The sequence below is a fragment of the Thermobia domestica genome, chromosome 7, assembly GCF_964235325.1.
Source record: "Thermobia domestica chromosome 7, izTheDome1.hap1.1, whole genome shotgun sequence".
Classification (NCBI taxonomy): domain Eukaryota; kingdom Metazoa; phylum Arthropoda; class Insecta; order Zygentoma; family Lepismatidae; genus Thermobia; species Thermobia domestica.
The window spans coordinates 65,672,511-65,699,466 of NC_137460.1; the positions used below are offsets into that span (position 1 = coordinate 65,672,511).

General features: G+C 37.1%; 1 protein-coding gene across 1 annotated transcript in view; it reads left to right on the top strand.

Annotated features, from left to right (window-relative positions):
• The window catches only part of LOC145690178 (uncharacterized), a 35,084-nt gene extending 15,299 nt beyond the window's left edge, over nucleotides 1-19,785 (top strand). The window contains exon 2 of the mRNA XM_081764815.1: nucleotides 18,527-19,785. Coding sequence (XP_081620941.1) covers nucleotides 18,718-19,299 — 582 coding nt within the window. The 5' untranslated portion in view covers nucleotides 18,527-18,717 and the 3' untranslated portion in view covers nucleotides 19,300-19,785. The remainder of the gene's footprint in view (nucleotides 1-18,526) is intronic.
• The last annotated feature ends 7,171 nt before the right edge of the window (nucleotides 19,786-26,956 follow it).

The following is a 26,956-nucleotide window of genomic DNA, read 5'->3' on the forward strand; positions in this document are numbered from 1 at the left end:
TTTTGGTCCATTTTATCCCCCTTTGATGAGGTCCTATTACCTTATATAGTTATATGGTCATGTATAGGGGTCCATAACCTATCATAAGACATGGGTACATTGGTGCACCCCGGGAGGAGTACCTTGGCCCACCCCTTAAATTTTGGAAATTGCCCAATTTAAACATTGGGTATTATAGTATAGGACCTCAATATGTATCATGATAAATTTGGATGGTCCACCTCGTTCCCTTTTAGGGGTACAAAATTGCCAAAAATATAAATGTAAGAAATATGTTGTACCACGTGTTTGGTTTTTTTGGTCCATTTTATCCCCTTGGATGAGATCCTATGATTACAGGGATCTATTTCCTATCATAAGACATGGGTATATTGTTGCACCCTTCTTAAAATTTGGCAAGGGGTACACTGAAATTGTCCAATTTAAGCATAGTACAGGACTTCAATATGTTTCGGTGGTCCTATTGCCAATTTTTTTAGTACAACCACGTGTTTGACTCAATGTATCCTATTTGATAAGGTATGGACGGGTATCCCCTTTCAATTTGGTATAACCCCTCGGGTGTAGTACGGTCACGTGATCGATGATTTGGTTTTGATGCGCGACGAGGTCCCTGGTCAATGTTCTCTAGGAATTAGGTGGAAACTTTGCACAGGGCTCTCGTCTTATATCGCACAGTTCTTTAGGAGAATCTGATAACGTTGTATGTGGAATGAACAATAAAAACACATAGATCAGCATAAATTGTATTTTATTCATATTTCTGGTTTCTTCTTTTTCTTTCTTGTTACACTAAGGTATTGACAATGTTTGTATATTGAGATGGGTTTCTTCATTAGACCACCTCCTCTTCTTGATTGTGATGATTTGTTTCCATGTTTTTGCAGCATAGCACCCGTTTGCAAAACTTCGTATTGTGAATTCTGTAAAAAGAACGAGGAAAAAGATGATTAGTATAGAAATAGATGATGATTAAACAAATACACTTTCAATGATAAATATGATAAAATTACCTGGAAGGTATATTGCAGCAGTCTACGATCATTAACCGTGGGTACTGTTGTGAACAAATATTGAATTTCACGCAGAGATTTTCTTTGGGCTTTACAGCACAAATAAAAATAAGCATAATAGCCACATACGGATGAACCAAGACTTTGCATTTGGCTATTATTATATTTATAGTATATACAATGAAGTTTTAAGAATGCAACATGTTGTGGTACATAAGGAGGAAGGCCATAGCTGTCAAAATATTCTCCAACACCGCGATGATCAATATAAATTGCAATCCAATGGCTTCCTAGTTTTGTAGATGGATCTGTATTTACAATGATTGCCAGAGGAAGAGAAAACCGTGAGGGTAACTCATCGCTTGCAAATACCCCGGTAAAATGATTTCTGAATAATGGACTACCGTTTAAAGCACTAGCTAATTGTAATGTATTCAACATCGTGAATGGAAATGATACATAACGTATACGTACCTTGTAATTTAAAAGTCCAGGATAATGTTGCGCTGGTGGTCGATCTCTAGGAGTGAGGAAAACTCTCCATACACAATACAGTTTGCAGATGCTGCTAATTTCTCTTGGAAATGAACTTCCAATCGGATGGCTCCATGTCGTTGTAAATTCCAATAGTGAAAATCTCCAGCAGAAGAATCGGGAGTTAGGTCAAATACAAACAGTGTATATCCATTCTTGTAGTCGGCTCTTGAAATTGTATTTCCGGTATTGGTAAAATGTATGCCAGAACCTGAGAACAATGTGTGGTACGATGAAATGTAGAGATTTTCTTCAAAGTTGGGTTGCAACGGTTTTGAAGGTACAGCTTTTCCATCCACATACAATGTAAAGAAATTAATGTTTAGATGTTGAAATTCAAATGGATTGCTGGTAATAGTTCCACTGGATGCTTCATTCGATGTAAATCCTACAATAATACGATTTGGCAATGTTCCCATAAACAGGTTATCAATAGTTTTGGATTGTATATCCTTCGGGATGGTAAATGATTTCATTTGAACCCTTGTCAGAGGATACTTTGCCGGTGTAGATTGTAAAATTTTATTGTGTGCCAATTTGACACTAGGGCTGATGCTGACTTTTTTCACCTGCAACGATGCATCTAGAATATTGATTTTTGCACTGACACCACTTTCACCGGCCATGAGACAAAAGTTTGGTTTTGCAGGAATAAGTTTCACACGTAATTCCACTCCATGAATTAAAAATTTATCTTGATTAAAAATGTCACAATGAAGATGTCCAATCATATCGAATTTCATACTTTGTTTTGTCAGTTCATAGCGTTGTTGAAATCCTTTGTTCTCCCTGGTGGTTGCGTTCATATGACCAGCCGTATCTTGAAACCACATTGCTGTTTGTAAATGTGTATTTTTAGCTCCATCACTATAATTGAGCAGTTTTTCCAGGTACGAACGATATGGATGATTATGTGACGGAAATGAGATCAGTTTATTGTTCAAGTAGATTTGTACTTCACTAAACATAGCATTTAGAAAATCATTGACAGGTGCAATTATTGCTTTATCCGTTTCGGTGAAGGATGAACCATCTGGTTTCACAATTTGTGCTTGGATGTACAATAAGGTTTGTGGCAAATCAATATATTCATCACTGCTACCACTCACTACAAATTCTATTGGTGAATTTTCAGCTATTGAACTAATTGGTTTGTAGCCAATAATACGATTGTCCAGAACACTGGTTTGCGTGGGTAATGTTGAAAAAATGTCCAATTCACTTTTTACACATTCACAGGATTGATGATGTAAGAAAGCCATCGTTGAATTAATCAAAAATATCTGGTGACGATGCCAATGATCTCTTCTTCTTCTTATGTGATAATTTACGTCTCTTCGTAGGATTGATGGTGTTGTTGATCGTTGGAAGGTCAACCTCAAACTGAGAGCAGTCATCCCATTTTCGTTTATGATATCCACTTCCCAGCATAGTTTTCAACTTATTTTTAGCTTTTTCTTGTAAATTTGATTTTGCCTCTTGCATACGTTGATGAAACGATTCTTCCAGCGGTTGATTCGAGATCACAACGTCATTAATCATATTGGCACCTGATTTTAATAATTCTTTTCCCACAGTTTTAGCTCCTTGCTTCACAAGTGGTAACACTGAACGAAATAAGCCACCAAGGAAACTTCCAATGCCATGTCCTGCTTGATAGGGACTTCCCACATAGACGTTGCCGATACCGGATAACGCTTGTTTTTGGTAGTATTGCAAATACGGATCAGTCATGACGACGACGACGGAAATGTAGTTTTGTACACACCGTTCCAAAGGTGAATGGCATAGGATGACCTGTGCTGTCCCTTATATCGATTTGTATTTGCTCAAAATTCATTTTTTCCACCGGAACATAATGTGCAGGATTAAAGATTTGTACTGCATGACTTCCAAAAGTATGATTCACAGGATCCATGTTGACAATTCGTAGCAAGGGTACCATTGTATCTCCAACAATGACAGATTCAATAATGTCACAGTAGACGTACATTTGTGATGGTAAACCTAATCGTACATCCGGTGTATATTGTCCCTTTTGCATATCTTTTAAATCACTTTTTGGTTCAAATCCAAGCATTAAACTAACACTTGGTGAGATTTGTACAGAAGTATGGATTTCCTTATTGGGATGTCTTATGAGGCATATATTATTAGTTGCATCATGGGATATAAATAAATTGGTTTCTTTATGATGTATATTAATTGCACGAATAAGATCCCGTATATTGTTATAATAGCGAACAGGGATCGTTACAACCTTCCACGGTTCCTGATCATTACTACTTGATGATTTGTAATATATTTTATTGTTTTCACTGTTAATGTTCAGCAAAGAATGTGGATAATGAATCTCTACAATTGCCACATCCCATTTCTGGCGAAACTCTACACGTCGTTGTAATTTCGTAATATATGAAGTCAATGTATTTTCTGGAAAATAATCCATGGAACTATTACTGGGAAGTGTAACGTAAAAATCTTGATCAGGTTCCATTCTTCTTCTTCTTCAATGAAGTTGCAGGGATCCACGAATTGAATGAGGAAGGATATCCTTTCCACTGGACGAGATACTCCTTTCTGCGACCTTTTGTTCTTGTACGTAATATTTTATCGATGAGGAACGTCGAAGGGAGCGGTACTGGTTGTAATTCTTCTCTGTAGAAAACACCATCGATGAGTTGATGATTTAAATCCTCTAGTCGATACACTGGTGGGTTTCTTGGTACAATGGCTTTTACTCTGAATATTTCCCAAGTCCAGTTCTCGAGGTAACCCTTGTCAAAGATACGTTTTGTTTTACTTATACGAACAGTATCACCAACAGATAAATCCGTATCTTGTTTTGAACGTTGTAGCTTTTTGTCGTATAAGTTATGCCACACCTCCAGTAAATTGTCCTGAGAAACGTTTGCAGGTGCCATTTTAATACTGGAATGCCGACTTTCATTGTATGCTTTTACAAGTAAAGGCAATACTTTGATGTAATTGTATGTTTGATATTTGGTAAAGTATTTCCACATACGATGTTTCAATGTCTGATTAAATCTTTCTGCGATGCTGGCTTTAATATCTGGATCCTTTGTTGTAACATGTTGCACGTTGTTTCCTGAGAAACTTTTGTACTGTCTTGTTGGTAAATTCAGTTCCTTGATCACTACGTAGCACAATTGGTTTCCTGTCCTGGAAAATCATTTCAAATGCATTCACTATATCCTCGGCACTTTTTGATTTTAGTGGTACAGCCCACCCGTACCGACTAAACACATCAATCACTGTAAGAATATAGCGGTAATTGTCAGTCTTCAGTTCTTCAAAATAATTATTGATCATACCTTTGTCTCTAGGTAGAAATCAGATCATGAGACAGAAATTTGAGGCTTGGAATGTCGCTAAATCGTGAAATCACGACTGCCTAACAGCTATCTGAATGTTGCAGTTGATTGGCGAGTTTTATTGATATTACCCCATTTGGTTTTAACCATTCATTTTCTTACGAATGTCTGGACAAGGATCTAGTCCCGGACCAACAAAAATATTTACCAATGAAAACAATGTTGGGAATTCTCTGGGTTACCACTCGTGTCTTTAAGGACATGTCAAATGACACTGGACACCATGAAGTCACTTTGTTGCTGTGTTAAGTCACTATTTAGAATATGTAGTTTCCAACTGCTTAATTTCGGAGATTTTGCTTATTGACGAAGCCATTGAAGATGAAAGTAGTTCTCGTGTCATCCACACATTGTCCATGTTTGGCATCGAGCATGTAGTGAGCCCATCCCTTAGTTTTTTTGGAACTGCAATAGCCACTTGTCCTCCAGATTGAGGAGCTCATCACCCTTGGCGCAAAACCTCTGCTGCGGATGATCACCTCGATAACTAGTCTGCCACAGAGAAATAGTACTGTATAAAATGATACCTCGAATGAAACCGGCCTGATTTCCTGTTGTGATCTTACGTTGACAATTGGCTACGATTTAGATAACAGCGACTGGATTCTCTGCTGTGATCTTACAGTATTTGATCTAAGATTGTTTACGGGCCGGGTTCCTATTTATTTCAACCTGGCTAATTTTTGGATCAAAGTTGAGTTGGCCTGAGACCTTGTGACGACAAAGTGAAGCTTGCTGGTGTGTAGCCATACTGCATGGAGTGATGCGCTGAGAGGGAAGGCAAGGCGTGCGGCATGTTGGACCTGCAAAGAAGCCTGGCCTATACCATACCGGTGGGATGGTAGTCTCTTTAGAAGTACCAATCAATCGAGAAAAAGTAGCTCTGAGTTCGCACATTGGGCCTGGAGTCGTCGCTCACCTTAAAGACTAATGTAGATACTACTTACTTGCCTCATTGGTCCTCCAGAACGATAAATGGGAAGTGGAGAAGATTGTAGTTACTTTCACAACATGGCACGATATCAAATCCTCTTAAGTCGGTTTCAAATAATCAGAGAATGCGATCGAGGAAAAGATTGTGAAGCGTGTTCCACGATGTTTGGTTATTAGAGACCAGTGATAATTTGAATGTTTTCACTTTTTTCTACTTGACATTTGCAACATGTTGCCACTGTAACTTCTCCACCAGAGCATATTCGAACTTAGAAATGGGACTCTTATTCAAACTTTCAATGACAGTTATTGGTAAAATGCACCACATTGGGTAGTTCCAATACGAGTTGAAGTACATCAACTGTATCGACAAGGGCGTGATTACTTTTTTTGACCTTCGAAGCTTGTCGGAGGCAGAGATCAAGGATGAATTGCTTGTTCAGCATATTACGACTTAATGGTAAGATCATACATTCTGGTCCTTTTGCATTGTTTTAAATACTGGCATTTTGGCCAATCATTTACGTCATGCAGTGATTCTTCCATCGGTGGCAATTGTTTTGACGCAGCATGTAGTCGCGCAGTGTGGGCCTCGCCTAAGTGCGCCACTTGTAGAGCAGAACATCCAGCTTAGTCTCGTGACTGTTGGATATTCAAGAACGAAAACTAAATTTGTAAACTTATGATAACTGTAAGGATTTCCCCACTGAGGCCAAGCGTTAAATTAAACCAGCGCTTACTACACTTTCATCTGATGTGAAATTACTAGTTCACACGGAATATTGTTGATCTCATCAATCACATGTGATCTTCCTGTTGCGTCGGCAGTGATTAGTATGCAATAGCCATAAATATCTAGTGCTACCAAACCACCACAACTTGTGGAGAAATCTAGTACTACAAATGGAGATTCTCATACTTGTAGGAACAATTCTTAGAGTACACCACTTCTATGTTGAAAGTATTAAACATGCTACTGCAGAATGTAAGTCCACATTGGAAAGTTTAGCGATAAGCTACTGTAAAATGTACAACGATAATGTATATTTTGTAAGTTCTTCACAGTATTATTTCTATTTAGGGACAAGAGTGCTATTTAAATAGGGACAAGCTGTTAAGATGATGATATAAATGAAAATAATTTAAATATTTGTATTGTATCGACAAATTTCTTGTTTTGTTTGCTATGATAACCTGTTTATCTTGTTGATAGGGTAACTAAGAAATATAGAATGAAGAACTATCTTGTAAGAATTGAATGTTCATTATTTAATGTGTCAAATTCGATATATATTACGAAAAATACGTATTCTAAAGTGTATAATCATGGTGTGATTTATCATAATCTTGTGTAGTTTATAAATACTAAAAATATATTGGGAACTAGGGAATGTAACTAAAAGAATCACGTTACAAATGGAAACTTGCACATCATCAGTTTGTTCTCCCTATAAGAAAACTTTTCAGTTACACAGTGTGATAAATCTGACGAAAAGTATGGAGAAGAACGATCTTGATAATTTAGTTCCTTTTAAAGGAAAGAAAAAACAAAACAAATCTTCATTCGTTCTTAATTCTGACTAATAGCTCTTCTCAATGTGATGTAAATGATTATTCCACACACCTCGAAGAATTAAAACACCTTTAACTGTCATTCGATCTCTAATTTTGTAGAAGAAACTCACCTTGTTGCTACTCGCTCTTTTGCTTCTACATACATTGTTACCGGCATAAGGACGGCAATGACTGTGCGGCTGGCTTGAGTAACAGTTGGGATACGGAACAAATACTATTTCACTTCGATCCAAGTGAGTAGCTATTTCCAGGTTCTAGCTGTTCGAATCTCCTTTGGACATCCTATCACTTTCTGCATCTAAATTACAGACTAAAGCTTTTACTTCGGCTGATATCGATGACTCTCTCTCCCACATCCGGGTATTCTGGTGGAAGACATAGCCTACTCTTTATCATAAATTCTGGGGTTCTTCTCGCACCGAGCCTCGAGGTCGAGAATTTGCAACTTTTTCAAGACTTCACACTTTACCTTATTAAACTATGGCAGTCCACACTTTACCATTGCTATAGGAACATATTCACATCTTGATCTTAGTTGCAGCCCACGACTTACAATTAATTTTGGAGTGGCGTGTCTGTCATGGTTTGTGGCAGTGATCACTCTCTGATCATTTACTGGCGTGCTCCTGCTTCACAATTTGCTCAATGACTTGTTACAATCTGACAGGTAGACTAGGGCAATTTTCTGGCAGCTTTGACCTTATACTTGACTCCATGATTACTGTGATTGAACACCTTTTCACGCAATTGTGATGTCTGCTTCTAACACTTCGATTCCACTGTTAGATTGCGATCCTGGAAAACCCTTGGTGGTCGGAAGAAATGCCTGAAGTTATTCTGCACTACGCCGAGCACGTTGTCGATTTAATCGTCCTCCTACTGTTGACAATCAGCGGTTTCATTACCATCGTTCGAGCACGCTAGTTGATTAAACAAGGGAAACTAATCCGTAGCTAGTGCAACTATCTCCACTTGAACTGCAGATAGTTTCATGAGTGCTATTTTTTCCATAGCTCGTAGTCTCCACGGCTATTCCACTTCCGTCGAAGTTTATTCTTGTGCAAGACGAACTGAACACTAGCCGGAAGCGGATTGCTAACGAATTGGGCCAGCATGTTTCTGCAGTTTGTAGTTCGGCTAGTTATTCATCTGACTTCCTATAAGTTAAACCACAACATCTTTGAGCTCTATATTCTAACTGGATTGAAGGATAATTTCTTGTAGCCTGGGGTAAAAATATTTTTCCTATTCTGAATTCCATTCTGGAGAATAACTATGACCAGTTCCAGTTATAGGGAGATACCCTTAACTAGTTGCTTAGAAAAACTCTGCTTTCCGATCTCCAATGCGGTTTCCGGACCGTCCATTCCAATTTTAATCTTGTAATCGTCTCTCAATATGAACTATGCTGGTGCTATGACCAACATCTGATCGCAATCTTATGTTGTTCGCGTTTTCGCTTACGCAGCTACACATCATTCAAATCTTTATCGGGGCATACAGGCTTGTCTTTTGACGATAACTGGTCCTTCAGTGGGATCATCGGCTGTCTTGGGCAGTCCATCTAAGAGCTGAAATACAGCTGTCTAAGAATACTCATTCTGAAAGTGTTGTTCCATATACCTTGGAGTGTTGATCGCATTATCTTTTTGCTACTGTATCGTAGCCTAGTATTTTCAAAGTTGGACTATCCGTGCATCGTGTATGGATCCTCCCGAGTTACCAAGTTCAACTGAATACTGTCAATCTTGGCAACAGGTCGGCACTATTCAAGGCTTGTTTGTTGAAGCGCACGGGCCATCTTTAACTCAGCGACGTCATCTGTTGATATTCTATTTTTAGTGTCAAATCAATGCCTCAACATCTTTCACCTGTTGTACTAGAAGTTGGAGAGCACTACCAACGTTCAGACACGATCGAACGCTACCAGGCTTTTGGGAATTTGAGCTCTGGAACTTTTGGATGACTTTGTCGTAGAAGTATCTATTTTGAGTTGTTTTTTCTACCTATATTCTCATGGAAGGCACTTCATCCAGCCATTTATTTACATCTGTCCCAATATAAGAAGCCAAACACCAGCCGTTACGAATTTCAACAAGTTTCTCTTCCTCGTAGTTGTTTCAAGCAAACTTTTTCACTGATGATTCCAAAGATGTTGATTCTGTTGGCTGTCACTTTCTTACAACCACGTACTTACGGCTTAAGTTACCCATTTATTCTTCAATATTCACTGCTTAACTGGTCGCAATTTTACGAACTTTGTCTCTGCATGTCGTGTAGGGAGGATCTTAACCCGTTGTGCTTTCCAAAGTGCTCAGCCTGTTTGATGTGCAAGTAAACATTGTTTTGCCCAGCAAATCGTCCTGTCATGTAAGTTCAGTGATGTGTGGTGCAACTCGGCTGGTTTCCAAGCTAGGTATGTTGGCATAGCTAGTAATGAAAAGGCTTGGAGCGAAAGCTTGGAATTCTAACTATTCTGTATTAGACATTCACTTAACACATGGATTTCTACTTCGTGGCAAAGCCCATAATTGTGTTCGGCATGTAGAGCTAGACAAAGTATTAAACATTTGCTTGTGCATCATGTTTCGTTTCTACCTATCCTTGCCCTAGCACACTTAGCAACACTGCTCGGAGATTACCATCGAATGTTGTCTCAGGGTTTTTGTTACCTTGTTACATCCATGTCGTAGCCGCATTGTAATTACGTGTTTTTACGTAACTGATTTCTTGCCTCTTTGTCCCCTGTCACTAAAACAGTTTTCAGTTCAACATACTTGTACAATATCAATTAGTATTTCTTTTTCTTTCATACTAACTTGGACCTTTCCTTGCCCTTTTCGTATAGCCATGACAAGATATTATCCGAGTGTTATTGACTTTTATTGTAGTGCTTTTATCACTAAATTTACAAGTTTCCATCTTACATTTTCTTTCATAGCGGACTTGTTATTGAATTTGACATTTGCGAATGGAAAAAAATAAGACCTTCGTAGTATTACATCGATCCCAACATATCTCTCTCTCATCCTCGAGACAAGTCATGATAAACCTATAGTTTCGAGATTGGCGCAGACATTTTCTCGAGACTAGTTGAGACAATCTTAAATCTCTACTAGTCTCCTCTCTGCATCCCTATTGAGTTCGCAATATCCTTTTTGAATCACAAGAACAATAAACTGGCTACGCTGTTTAAACTGGCTTAATGAAATCAGCTAGCTTCATAGGATAAGTAGGCTAGAACCTACCTTTGCGCAGAACAATCGAACGTAACCTTAATGATACTTAAATAGAATTTAATAGTCTTCATATGCATACAAGCAGTTTCTCTTATTAAACATTTTGTATATGCATATCCAGAAATGTCATAATATTTTATTTTTCAGAATATTTAATTTGCTTTAAAATTTCTTAAAATGAGAACATATGTTAATGATTAAAACCCCTTTTGCTGTCATTTAATGTCTAGTTTCAATAAGATCAGATCAAATTTTCATCAGAAAAGTAAATAGAACATAGTTTTAACCCTTTCGGATCCGGGTTATTTTTGGCGTTTTCCAATAATTTCATTTAGTGACTTATTGATCAAAATCTTTTTACCCGATTGATATGGTTAAGGCCTTGTTTTTAAGAGGGATGAGCCTATTTTTTTGGGGTAAGTCAGATTAGTGTTGCTAACCGGAGGGAAATATAGGAATAAATTTACAAAAAATTCCTAACTGAAATTCAAGATTTTTTGCAGCTGGCACCACTGTTGTCAAATGGGCCTAAGTCATCTAAAAATTGTTTGAGATGTTGACAAGCTACAGTGAAAACCTGAATTCGTTGGCTGCTATACAAAGCAAGAAAAAATCATACACATGCAATTTTGATTTTTTTTACGCCTCAGAAGCAAACATCAGAAGCAAGAGCTTCCCTAATTATCCTATTAACTTTTTGTATTGCGTTCTGTGGTCAAAGAGGCTGCTTTCATAGTGGTAAGTTTGTTCCAATGTAGCCAGCAAGAGGCAAATAAGAGAGGGGGGGGGGGAAGGAAAATTTCCGAATTTTCACCTAAAATCGGGAGTTAAAATTTTCTGTAGCTGATAACACTGCTACCAGACACTCAAACTACCTTAATCATTGGTACACCACTAATATATTTTACAAGTATCATGGCGATATATAAGAAACAAAGCTTTCAATTACAAAAAATAGATTACGGTAAACAGACAAGTAGGGGAAAAACTAGAAAAATCAATGGTTAGAACCCAAATACGAATTTTTACTGTGCCCCCTTATCACCCCATTGTAACTATCTGGACGCAATTTTCTTTAATAAGGACCAATGTTCGACTGGCGTAAGTTGACTTGCGCTAGGACGTATAGGTACGGATTTAGAAACAAAAAAATAGAAAATTTCAAAATTTTACCCAAATTTAGGGAAGTTTTAATTTCCCTAGTTGCCTACACTGTGCGCGGGCCAGTCTAATTCATGTCAACAATTAGCTATCCATTCGAGGCATCTACCTGCCAAGTCTTAAGGATACCTCTCTACAACGAAGGAAGCTACATGGGGAGAAAAGGCTAACTGGGTCCGAAAGGGTTAAAGGAACTTATAGATGTTCCTTAGACATAAATGTATTCAATTTTCTTCAATAATATTTAAAAGTAAACTAACCAGATTGGTTGCTCTGAGCTACCTTCCTCAGAACAGCTCTGATGCTACGTTGAACGATCATAGACGCCGTGAATGGCAGGAAATGGAGTTCTACACCATTCCGCATGGAACATAGTTCCGTGAGATGATGACGGGATTCTTGTCGCCAAAACTGTCCACAATGTTAAATTCTATTCAGGTACGTGTGGGCCAAGGAAAATGTTTAACTTCATCTCGATGTTCCTCAAACCATACAGCAACAGCTCCAGCTGTGTGTGCGTGTACAATGTAATCCTAGAATGTTGTCATTGCCCGAAATCACTTGAACCTGAGGAACCAGATTATCTAAAATTGTTATAATCACAGACGTCATGTTTCACGATTGGCGGAGGCACTCCGTATCTTAACCAGTAGCGTAGTATGGTATTCCGAACTGGGGATGCCAAAGTTAGTCACTTGTGCAATACAATACTACTCCAATCAGCAATACATAGCTATTACGAGAGAAATCCTCCCTCAGGATTGTAGGTTGTAAAAAGTTTTAGGGGGCTGGCACCCCTAATTACGGACCTAGTTGGGTATACAGAAGCAAATGCGTAGATGAGTTAAAAGCCAATAAGCAACTGTCTCAGCTTCGTACCACTACCGTTATGACGGAAACTCTGCCCCACTGTTGTATGAACATTGTTTTCAATATAGTTCCCTTTCTTGTAGGCAGCTTCTTTCTCCGCATACCATAATTCAATCTAGTTTTTTAAATTATCGCTCCTAGAAATTTATCTTGGGTCCGCCTGTTGGTGAATATGAGCCTGAGTGTATATCATTTGAATAAGCAAATAGAAAGAAATTAAAACAATTCTGCGAGGGACGGGGGCTGCTGGCTCTCTTGGCCTACAAAGTCTGTGACCGTGATTCTACAGAATGTTTTATATTTATGCTTGTGTGTATGAGCCCCTTCTAAGAGTTTCTGGCAACGCAACTAGGCATACTATGTATTTATAATGAAAATTAATGGTTTGTCTTTATTTACGATTACAAATACGATACATTTAATTACGATTAAAGTATAACTATTTCTATATTATCATGTACATAAGCGACATGCTTTAAAAAGGCGTTGAACTAACCATTTATGTTTCGTTGTATTTTCTTGACGATAGCACTCGTACGTTCTGTACAGAAACTATCGCATATTTCAAAATAGTTGGTAATACTTGCGAATACTTCAGCTTATATCTAAAGCAAATGTAGAGTGGAAAGGAATGAAGAAACTAGTTGGGCATGCACATTCGTCAGAAAGCAGATGAAAATTCCGATGGTTGCAGTAGGCCTGGAAGTCCAAGGAACATAGCATACGACAAGAGGAAAGAGAAAATGCTCATCTGAGTGAGGCGCATCGTAGGTTCCACTTGTCAAAGCTAGGCGCGAGACCGGCAGCCCGCATCCAGAAGATTGCAATGGAAATAATTGTGATAATTACAAGCAAATAATTTCTATATAATGAAATACGTACTTTTTCTTAACAGGGGATGTCGGGCATACCGGCGTTCCCTTATGCCATGCCGCTGATCATAAACTTCTTTGGGCGTGTGCCAAACAGTAATTCAAAATAAGGTGAACAATGATCCATCCAACCTTATCGCACTTTGCAATCAGCGTTCTATATTGCATGTTCGCAGCATCATTAGCGTCGTTCTGAAGCGTTACCTTTTATCAGGAATTTCTCGTTCAACTTGACCTCGTATGACAATGTCATGGAAGTAGCGGCAGACTGATTGCCGATACAGACTGTGTGAGGTACTGTTTGAGCACTTCCAACAGTTTCACCGCAGTCACACGGCGATTGAGTGACAATCCTCGATAATATATTCGGTGAGACGTATCACGAAAGGTTTTCTTCCGATCACTGTTCCTCTTTGCCAATTTAGTTTTGTCGTGAATTTTGTAAGCAGCCATCAGCTTGAATAATGTTCTTTGCGATACGTTCAATCGTACTTGCCACTTTCGTCACGCTTGCACCACATAACCAAGCGTCAACAATTTGTCTTTGGAAATTAGAGGTCACCCATTTTACCCAAGTATCTCTTCAGTTCACTCCGCACCTCCGTTTGACCATACACGGCACATAATACAATTTGCTCACACACTAGTCAGTTACATCCTAGTGCTGCGATTATAGACTGGCATTTGCCAATGCAGACATCTGATGTCTTTCTAGCTCCAGATGTTCCTATTAAATTGATAAAGATCTGTATCTGAGTTCAGCTTTCCTTTGCCGATTTCAATGTGTTGCGCGATATTATTTTGACGAAGCTTTCATTTGGTTACTTTGCTGTTAGTAAGTGAAACAAGTGTCACGAATTTACTAACTAGACTTGAAAACTTCTTATATCTAAGTAAATCTGACAGTCTTTTAACATTGTAGATAAGGTGTGAGTAGGTAAGGCCAGTTAAGCATTACTTCAATAAGTGGTAGTGGTTGTTTTGAGACATGAGCTTTTACGGAAGAGTTATGAACTATTGGCTTTCTCAAATGTCTTTTAATATTCATTTAAAAGAAACTTTGAACTGTCTTGTACAATGCTCCTGTAAAATCGTGTAACAGGTACTTCGATAATCATCATTGATTCAATAACTGAAGCACCAAGAAATCGTCCAATTTAACTGCCATTCGATAGGTGTAGCGCCATGAACTGTTTGTAAACTATTGAAGATCGTGAACATCACGAATGGCCACCAGAGGGGAGTAAGTGTTTAGAAACTGTCCTGGTCGTGTCAAAAAGCGTGGAAGTAAGCACAATGCAGTAAGGTCAATAAACATACACAATGTATCACCTCTGCTTTAATTTACCGGCTATTAACGGCATTCGAAAGGAACCGCTGGAAGCCGGTTGGGCATTTCGTGCAATTGTCGACGTATGGTTCATTCCAATGTTACTGTTGCCACATGTTGGGACCAGTAGATACATGAAGGCATCAACGCACAACATGAAGATTAAAGTCTACCAACACAGACCGCTACACGCGATCTTCACGTTGTGCGTGAAGCATTATGTAATCCTTTCTGCGCCTGCCATTTGGATAAAAGTAATGGACTCTCCACAATGCCCTGTGTCACTTGTCCTGACGACTGGTATAAGCTGGATTGTAGGTACATAGTCTTCTGGGTAGGTTAAAACCAGTGCATAAACGACACTGTGGAGTGGTGTTGCTACTCGGGTAGCATGGAATCCTTATGAATGGCAAAAGATTGTTCGGTGATGAGTCTTGATTCTGCATTACGACAATGACCATTGTGTGTACATGTGGCTTCACTGGAAGAGGTCACATCCAGCCAATATGGTATAACGTCACGCCATTATTGACATGGTATAGAGCCATCGCGTACGACTTTAGTCATCTCTTAGCACAGCAACACGTGAGCAAGATTCTGCGTATGCATGTATTACCCATCATGTGAGAGCACACTGGTACAATCTTTCAACAAGACAATGTTGCGAATGAGTTACATGACAGGTCTAGCGGAGCAGGGGTGGAACTAAACAAAGTAATGACCGAGACATAGCGATCTTTGAGTAAGATGTGAAACACAATCTTATATCGAAACGAATGAGAGTTAGATCGGATCACGCAATAAGTACTGCAACTCAGCATGTACTGCAATTTATCAACCTTGGCCCTCCCGAAGATTGTATAAAATTGATGAAAATGCATATCTCTAAGGTGGAGCGGGGGTCATATTTTATTGGAAAAATTGGCATGTAAAAATAATCGAAAACGACCGATATTAATTAATCTATAGTTTTCTGAGATGCAGAAATGAGTAGGGACACTCTCAATCACATTTCTTATACTACAATATCTTGGCCAAAGCGAGAATAGATTTATTTTTGTCACATGTGGTAGGTGGGCTCATAAGTTATGATTGGTTATGTTGATACGGTGTATTAGTGGTCGAGATGCTTACTTCTAGAGGTTTGGAATTATAAAAAAAACTTAGACCACCTACGGGACACGTCTCATGAAAAATTTCAGTTCAGCCTTCATTGGCATGAGGATGATGAATAGAAAGATTATAGCTATTACAGATTTTTGTCATCACTTCCATTCTGATGCGTATCCTAAGAGTATTCTATGAGGGGATACTTTCGCCTCAGGGGTTCGCAGGTATCAGGGGTTCGAATACTTTCCATAAACATATTCCCTTTTGAAGAAAGAGTAATTTCAGCCTGTTAGCGATAAAATTACTCAGTGATGTGGAAACAAACCATGAGAAATAAAACTAAGTATATACATATTTCTGCGAGGAATGAGTAGAACATGAAAATAAAATGACATTTTCAAGCGGAACGATTTCTTGTTCTCGCATCCAGCATTAGTACACTAATAATTACGTAATCGAAAAATAAACAAGAGGGAAATAAAAAATAAATCATTTAAAATCCCACTATAATTCAATAAAAGTTAAAGAAAACTGAAGTACAAATGATGGATAAACAATTAAAATAGTGGAATGAAGTGGGAGGAAATGGGAGAATCCACTGTCACAATGTTTGACCATTCCAAAACTCATATGGATAGCTACGTGCCTCCTGCAAATGATCATGTCAAGAGACAGACAAAACATCCGTATTAAAATTTGGAGTAATCACTGTGTGCTGCAATTACGGCACATGATCGTTCCTGCATGCTTGCAGCAAATGCAAAAAGTGACCCTGACACTATTGCAATAGTATTGTCATGTTTATAGAAAAGTCTGGTTTCTATTTTCTCTCACTTCCACTCATTTATACAGCATGAAACCTTATAAATATTCTATTTGGTTAAGATTAAGAGCCCATGGAAACTAGTTTTCTTGTAGCTCTGCTTGGGTATACCTGGACCTATGTATAGCACTGTTGCTGTGCATGCTAATTAGTCTGGAAAATTTGCACGTGGGTATGGTAGCAAGATGTTTTTCAGGATATCAATGTAAACCTGGCTGGTCTTTCACCTGGCACTGGCTTCTGTTCTCCTTGGCCAGAGGTTGCCATGTAACCTCAGAAGTGTGCCGCAATCCTTCCGAATTTCTGTATGAAGTACACGTTGAGGCATATATGTCCCGTGTGACCTATAGAGGATGAGTCCTTTAATTGCGTGGCAGGAATACCTTCTCATTACTCGATTTAGTTCAATATGAATGTGTTGAACTATACCAACTCTGCATTGCTTTGTGCGCTTTTGTAAGAAGGGTGTTTGTGGCAGAACGACAGTTCTCAGGAAGGCTACATTTCGTCTGTTAGTTTTGTAGGAACAGCCGTACTCTATAGTCTCGTCCTGCACGACAAATATGTGGCGTATTAGATTGTTCTGACGTCCAATTGAAGTTGTTGCACTAGGTGTACCTGATGTGGGAGAAGATTTATCCCATTTAACTCCATCCTGCTGTCAGTCTAAACATTTGCAAACAGTTCGTCGGTTACAACGAAGTTCTCAGGCCTTAACGCACGACTCATAATTTCACCATTCTTTGGTACTGTCAACACTTAGAGATTGCACGGTAGTGACGTGGCTTTGCTTGTCAGAATAAAGGTTTTGGATGATATACTGTAAATATGCATTTCGTAATTGCACTTGCTTCTCGGCAATAACTGTGTAGTCCTTCTTTTATCCCCTAAGTAAGTATTTAATTTCATGTTTTCATAGTTTAAAATTTTATCGTCAACGACCATGCCATTTTTACCTTACTTTAGAGCTATATAATTAGGTTTGACCTATGAGGAATCGTAAAAGTAAAAAAGAAAAAAGGGCTCGGAATGAGACTTGAAGTGGTATCTATCAATGGTCCTGCAAATTCGTATTAACTACATTAACCATTAGACCACGACCACTTCGCCCTGAATACGTTGTCGTAATTGTCTTTACGGAAATTATATCCCCATTTCGAATCTTCTGTATTTTTCTTTGCTTCATAATTTCTCTTACGTTGTCACTTATCTTTACTGTACATTATTTGCACTTGGAAGTTCTATCCATTATATCCTCCCCCCCAAAAAAAACTATATAGCTTTGTCTAATTCTCCACATTAGTCAGGTGCAGCAACGGTAAATTCACAAACAGGCGTAAATTTTTCTTGAGTTAATAGTTATGGATAAGAATAATATGCATGAGTTTTTTTGTTTTATACTGTTTAGTTCTTACAAAAAAATAAGGGTCTTGCTTTTCAGTATGTCCTCGTATAACTGTCACAGGGTATAAATTTATTACATGTTTCCGGTAAGATTGATTTAAGTGAAAAGTCGTGAATCTTGTTTGGATTTATTTCGTGCAAATGATAATCTCACTTCACTGAAGTGTAAACTTGGTTTCATGTCACAATTGATATGTAAAATGGAATATTTTAAATTCCAAACTTGAAATTTGCTCTTGAGTTAACGTACATTTTTTCTATTTCCAGATTTAAGAAAATGATTTCAACAACTATTCCGAAATCAAAACGCGGAAAGGGCAGCTCATGCGGATCTGAGAGAGATTCTTGTTTACCATCTAGAGCAAGCGCAAAACAAACCTCCAGGCGTAGATCAAGGACTCCAGTTGAATCGTCTTGTGCTTCTTACTCCTGCTCCAATTCTGAGAGCGGTAACTGCTATGATAACAGTTGCGATGGATCTAGTTCTTGTTACGATTGCTATAGCGACAATCATTCGAATAACAAGAGAAGTGCACGTAATTCAAGGTCCAAATACGGTTCATGTGGTAGCGGACATGGGGACTGCTGCTCCAGTTATTCATACGCTGGTTGTGATTCTGGTGATTGTTACAATGGTCGCTCAAACACTGGTTGTGGTTCTGATGGTTGTTCCAGCGGTCGTTCATACGATGGTTGTGGGTCTGGTGGTTGTTACAGTGGTCGCTCACAGAGTGGTTGTGGGTCTGGTGGTTGTTACAGTGGTCGCTCACAGAGTGGTTGTGGGTCTGGTGGTTGTTACAGTGGTCGCTCACAGAGTGGTTGTGGGTCTGGTGGTTGTTACAGTGGTCGCTCACAGAGTGGTTGTGGGTCTGGAGGTTGTTACAGTGGTCGCTCACACACTGGTTATGGCTGTGGTGCTAGTGATAGCGATTCCGCAGATAGTTGTTTTTACGATTGTGATTCCCCAGTGTCGTGTTATAAATCAGGTTCCAAATCTACTAGATCTCGTAAAGGATCCAAATATTGCTGTTAAGTATTGATACAGAAATTTTACTAGTTTTTTCATGTATTAAGAGCAATATATAATTTTACGTGTATTGAAACTTGTATTTTGATCATTGTGAAGTAGCTTATCAAAAACTTGAAATTAAAAAAAAAGTGCATTCACAAATTTGTTTCTATATATTCATATAGTATAATCAATTTATATCATTTTACATTTTAAAAACTTATTGCTTACGTATTAATCGGAAGATCAATGATTTAGATTTTCTGAAAGTTGGTTCTTTAAATATCAATTTTTTAAAATGTAAATTTGTAAAACTTTCAATTTGATTGAAAGTATACTTGTATCCCAGTGTATCATGTTTCAGCATGTAGTTTAAAAAAAACTGTAACAATTCTATGTAAGATTATTTCAATCGTCTTATATTGTAACGAATTAATGTGTATTTAGGAATTGGTATATTGAATTTTTACATTACGGGGTATTTTTAAAAATAAAGCATCTTTTATTGCAATAAAAAGTGAATTTCTTTAACTCCTATTGTCTCAAACAAGGTTGTATCTAGATATAGTTAGGAAGAGGATTGGTTTCAATACTTCAGGTGCACTACCAGGAAAGGGATAATTTTGAATTTGGAGTTTTTTTTTACTTGTTTTACTAAACGTTATAATACATGTTGATTGATGACACAATATATAGATGGTATATTGATTACATGTAGTTTCACGATATTTACTTCAATTTTTTCTTTTGAATAAATTGATTTGAATAAAATTTTACAAAATTTTTGGAAACATGAAACGAATGTTATGAGTGTATGCACAATATTTTGTAGAACGTATGCGAGGCATGTTTTCTTTTTTTAAGCTTTGAAATTCGGTGCTGCAACGCTTACCAAATAACTGCTAATAGTCGATTATTAGTTAAAATGCCTCTACCGATTGAGCATTGAGCAGACTGTGGCATACATGCTATTATTCTTTTTCTTCCTGCTAAAGGCATGGAAGCGGCTGAAATTCACCGCCAGATTAGTGCAATGTCTGGAGAAAACATGAGCAATGGAATGGTACGGGAATGGGTTAGAGCTTTTAAAGATAGTCGCACCAATATTCATGATGAGGATCGAAGTGGGCGACCATCTCTTTTTACTAAAGACTTGCTGCAAACCGTTGACGAAAACGTGAAAGAGAACAGATGCATCACGATTTTGTGGTTATTTGGTAAGTTTCTTGAATATTCCAAGAAATGTTCTCTATGAAATGGACTCAGTGATTAAATAATCGAAAGTTAATGGTCATGCTGGTACTGAAAATGTTGATGGAGGTGCACTAAACAAAAAGTTTAGGCAGTGCGTTGATTTTTCTTGAGCGGCACAGTGAGGAAGGTGATTATATTTGAAGGAAAAGTGTCACAGGCAACGAAATATGGGTGGCTTACACCGGAATCGAAACAACAATCCATGGAATGGAGGCATTCAACATCTCAAAGTGAAGTTCAACAAACAATTTCAACTTGGAAAATCATGTACACTCTGTTGGGGACAGAAGGGACAGAGGGTGTAAAATCAGGCGGCGGATTTCTACGAGGATGGTATTCAAAAGCTTATATATATAAAAATGAAAATTACTGACTCCAAATCTCCTGAACCACTCGACCGATCTTGATCAAATTTTCCACATAGATGAGGTTCAGGCTTGGGATAGTTTTCATATAAATTTGACGGAACAACGTAGGGGAGAAGGAGGGGAGATATATAAATAAATAAATATATAAATTTATATATATATATATATATATAAATATATATATATATATATATATATATATATATATATATATAAATATAAATATATATATATATATAAATATATATATATATATATAAATATATATATATATATATATATAAATATATATATATATATATATATAAATATATATATATATATATATATAAATATATATATATATATATATATAAATATAAATATATATAAATATAAATATAAATATATATAAATATATATATATATAAATATAAATATGTATATATATAAATATAAATATATATATATATAAATATAAATATATATATATATATAAATATATATATATATAAATATAAATATAACTTGAAAGTGACTGTTTTTGTAACTTAATACCCTCTTGAACTATCCGACCGATCTCTATCAAATTCAAGATACATGAGGTTCGGATCTGGAAACTTTTTTGTAATTTCATTTTAACGGTAAATCCTAGGGGAGGGGAGGGAGACATAAATAAAAACTAATAAAACCTAACTTTTGAACCACCCAACCAATCTCGATTAAATTTTCAACATATACGAGGGTCGGGACTTGTGTTTTTTTTTATCGTTTTACTTTGACGACCCAAACTAGAGCACGGGGGGGGGGGGAGATATATGTAAAAAAAGACTGCCTTTGACTTCATCGCTCTTGAATCACCCGACCGATCTCGATCAAATTTTCTACATACATGAGTATAGGGACAGGGATTACTTTAGGCTATTCATATTGACGATGTAACGTGGGGGAGGAAAAAGAAATTTAAAAATGATTGATATTAGTATTGAATTCATAGTTTTCGGGGTCGGTGAGAGAAACAGTGACACTTCTGATGCTGTTTCAATCCAAATCCAGCCCTGATAGTTGGAGGGGAGGGGGATAAACATTTAAAAATGATCGAAAGTGATGTCAAATCCATATTTTTAGGAGTAGCTGAGATTAACAGTGACAATTCTGATGCCGTGTGCCGCAGCACGGAGGAGGGGAGCTATATAATAATAATAATAATAATAATAATAATCGAAAATGACCAATATTAGTGTCGAATCCATGGTTTTTGGGGTCGCCGAGATCAATGATCTTCCAGAGCTGTTCAAATCGATGCCATTAAAAAGAAAACCGCATATTTCACGGGTACTAAACACATGAGATGCGGAGTTTTGCACTTGAGTTTTCGTTTTAACCCAGCGAAGCGGGTAATATGTTAGTAATAAGTACAATCTAATTACCTTTTTTTAATATTTCAAAATTATTTAAAAACACTTATCGTTTATTAGTAGTTCAAATCAACATTCAAGGTTTAACTAGGGGGCACGGTAGCTCAGTGGTAAAGCGCTTACCTCTAGTGCGTGGGGTCTCCGGATCGATCCATGATCAAATAAGTTTGTGATGGACATTATGATAATGCTCGCTTAGACTGCTCATGATCACTTCTTGCTTTAATCGTCTCCCTAAGCCTAATGAGCATAAACATGAACGTTAACCTTAATTTCCTTCTCAAAGTGGAACTACTACTGCTAAATTTCTCCGAATTTTACTCTTTCATATTGCAATAATCGGATGGATTCTCTGAATATGGAACACATCCAAAACAAAAATAGTTGCTGACTTGGTCACTTTGTGACCTTTAATAAAAGTCATGAAATTTTAAAATGCTGAAATAAGTTTACCTTTTAAACTTATAAATGAATGTAGGACATTGTAGCAGCTAGAATGCTTCATTTACTTCTAACCAGATTATATTACTTGTGTACGACCCTGGTGTAAAACACTATTCTCATTGGAACTTACAATTTATAAGTACACTCATGTTCAAAATGATTGTCGTATATCTATCTCTCCCCTTGTAAGAATTTGATAATGATTTTGCAGAGTACTTTTAATACTGATACTATGTTTATAATCGGAAAATGTATATTTGTGGTAAATTTCATAGGAAAAGAATTATAAATACGAAAATCAGAATGAGTAAAACAAAATGTTGCTAAATGGACAAGGAAGTTTTATTTTCGTTCTATTCTTATTTACTGCTCTTTTGACATGAAATTTGGCCCATACATGTCTTAGCCGATTATACACATACTAACATTATAAGAAATACCGGGCGAATTCGTTATCAAATTATATTTCTACAACAACATATTTATAGACATGAGACAATTTTGGATATGACTGTACATTTAACTTGGTAATACTGCCGCGTAATACCGGTACTGAAAATATTGAATTGATAAGTTTCCAAGGTATATAGTTCACCGTAATTAGAAAAATCTTCTGAATGAACATTCAACCTCAGGATGCTTATATACTAATGTAGTTAGGTTTTAGGTTACTGCAAAAGTTTCGTAAAGATAGAACTATAGTATTAACGCCTCGAATGGTGAACAACTTTTTCCCAGGATTTATAGCATTACCAAATTCGTAAGTGACACTTAGATAAGGAATTCATAGAAAAACTTACACAATTATATAAAAGGAAGTACGGAAAGTCAGGCCTAACAGTAATGAAAGTTAACAGCAGGGTCAAGCGGAAGTGCTGTTGCATTTTAATGGTAAAAAGATTCACTTAAAACATAAAGATACATCAACTAAAGGTAACTCTCTATTACAACTAAGTTCTTTCCAATAATAGACGCCAAAACTATACGAGGTAACAAAATACGGAAGAGACGAATACACGCAATTCAGCAAATTTAGGTTTACCTAACCAGGATAGAAGTGATTTTGGTTAAGGCCCTAGTGGTTTATCTACTGCAACTACTAGAAAAGCACAGGACAGGGGGAGCGGAGTCACTGCTCTAGTGTATCCAGCGATTTATCAAAGTTTAAAGGCTGTAAGTAGCCTGATACTTTGCTGTTAATAAAGAACTGCATAAATTATAGTTATTGAATATAGAAATGGTTCACGATTTCTACAGTAAGACTTATTGCAGATAGCAGTATTCATTAAAATTGCCAACGCAAGCACAACATAATCGACAATTCAGTGGACCTCTACTGAGGTATACGCAGATTGTATAAAAATTATTCCACTGTAAAAAAAAAAAATGAAGCAACCTGTGAAAGACAGGAATGCCTGTTAATGAATAATTATTTCAGGATGGATAGTTCAGAACAGGGATTTCCAACTTGAGTGTCGCGACAGCTAAGGTTATCACATGGTACAATCCGCGGCAAAAAACCTGCAACATGAGGATGTAAGTTTATTGTGAAACTACGCCTAACAGCACAGGGAATGAACATAACGTCTAAGTGAAACGAATCACGCCAGGATAAACCTCGGCCTCCTCCCGTGTACACTTATTTTGGAGCAAAAGACTTCGTCATTTCACAATAAACTTATATGCTCATGTTGCAGGTTTTTTTGCCGCGGATTGTACAATCAAGGATATCGCGGATATTTTTTAGAAACGCAGAATTTTTAAAGAAATGAACGATTTGATAAAAAGAATACTAAATATCCTTATCTTCATTCAGCGCATAATTGCATGATCGGTACGTTGATTTGTTTTGTGTGAGTAATGTTCAATGATATAACTAGATGTCTGTTTTTAATACTGTAAGAACACTTCAGACCGTGCACCGAAGAATATTTAAAAATGGATTTCACATGCTGTATCGATCAAGGGTACTTTCCTATACCAGAATGCTCAATATGTGGAGAAAAGCTAGTGATTGGGTGTAATACAATGGCGTACCCACAATCTGAATTCTTTCAAAACTTCGGAACTTGTTAAATAATACACTTGTTTTATTTGTGTCAGGGGCGTAATCACGAGGCGTCTACCTCGTCCGGATCCCCAATCCTTCGAGTTTAAATCTCCCTAACAAAATTTTCTATGGGTAGGCACCTAGTATAGTTTAAACTTGTGTACTAGTACTGTCGTCATAAGGGAAAGGTTGTAAAACACTAGTTTAGGAAATTGCGAGTTATCTTGTAAGTTCAAATAAAGATTGACAGCGTTTGCACACGTCCCTGGCACCGACAATGCCGGATTCGGAACCGGGCTTTGCACACGCGGCCGGCAAAACTGGTGCGTCGCTGCTTTGCATACACATCCCGGTAATGCCGGTGCCGAGTAGTAGTTTGAGTTTGAACGTGAAGGAGGGAACATGAGTCCAGCAATAAACAAACGAAATCTGTCCACAATCGTTCTATGGAACAAATGCCAGACTAGATACAGAGTACGTGAATATTTCTATGATCTATAGGGTAATGCAGCATGTAACCACAAGACTGGAAATTTTCTTGTTCTGTTTGTTCTTTTTCAAAAATGAAATTAAATCTTTTAGTTTTACGTCCTACAGTTATGCCCGTTAAGCTAAAGGAGACTGTGATGATGAGAAATGGTGGAATGAAGTTGAAGGAAACGGACGAACCCTAACAAGTAAACCTTACGTTTGGGTGAATCGAGTTGCTGACTGAGACACACATGAGAAAGTAGTACTAAATGTGGTCAGTATTTCAGTGAAGTTGTAGGTGCGAAGCTCCAGGGGTTTAGGAGATACAGCTACCAGAACATCACATGGGAGTACAGGATAGTCTTCATACAGTTGGAGGTAAAATCCCTGTAAGACCTCTTGTAACGACAAAAGGTAAATAACAAATATATGGGTACATATTAGGACTAGGGGTAAGTCATATAGTAAGAGTATACCGGATGGCGGCCATCTTGAAATCCGCCATTTTGAATTAAGGTTAAGTTTTTAAAATAGGAATAGGGTCATGTGATACATGATTTAAGGCGAAAATTTAATCAGAAGAACAATGGTGATGTTAATTTTGATTTACGCGCAATTGGTAAACGTTACAGGGAAATTAAATATTGTTGCAGCATATGTATTAGTCCTTTACCTCACATAAGTTATTGCTCCACGCCTTGCACCACAGAATGGAAGAGTTAGACAGTTCAAGAAAAGTAGCAGGTTTACTAATTCTAATTCATTGCTGAGATTAGTGCTGTCCACGAGACGAGAAGCATCTTTTAAATTCGAGTTTAAAAACATGGCAGCTCTCGTCTCGTTTTCGCGCAAGACTAGAAATTTCACGAGTCTCATTGGGAACACTAGTTCACCCAAGTATTAGACTTTAAACACTGATTTAGTGTTACAAGGTTCATATTTTTTTTAAAAACTATAAATTGATAAAGTGATTGTATTATTAATTATTATTAATATTGTAATTATTATTAATATTATTATTATTATTATTATTATTATTATTATTATTATTATTATTATTATTATTATTATTATTACCCATTGTTTTAAATAATGATTGGCATATTCCTGTCAGTAATCACAAAGTAATCTATTCATGCCAGATGTGGAACTCAACTTATCATTGGTTCCGCAATTACTTTAACTCTAGGACCCGGAAATTTAAGAGATTTCCCTGGTAAAACACATACTTATCTTCAACTTTGCATAAATACATTCACAGTAACATTTAAGATATAAATAAATTTAAGATGTAATTATAATTCAAGAATTATCTATCTCATCAAAAAATAAATAAATGGTCATGCAATATAGGTACATCGCTAATTTTCCATAATAAATTATGATCTATTTATTGCTAGCTTATTTATTTATTTATTTATTTATTCGTAGTTTGTATCTAGGACAATATTGCGACAGCAAAAATGTTATGCACAAAAAAGAAAAAAATTATATGTTCTTCCTGCTTCGTATACTTCTATACCGGTACCTACTTGCTTCCCCTCGCTCATGACGTCACGCGAAACGAAGAGTAAAGCGTCTGCGCTTATAGCCCAACCTTTCCTTCTAGTAACCTTAGGGAAAATATCCATAGCTTAAATCGTATAAGATGTATGGTTTTGTTTATAAAACTTGCTTCCCCTTGCTCATGACGTCACGCGAAAC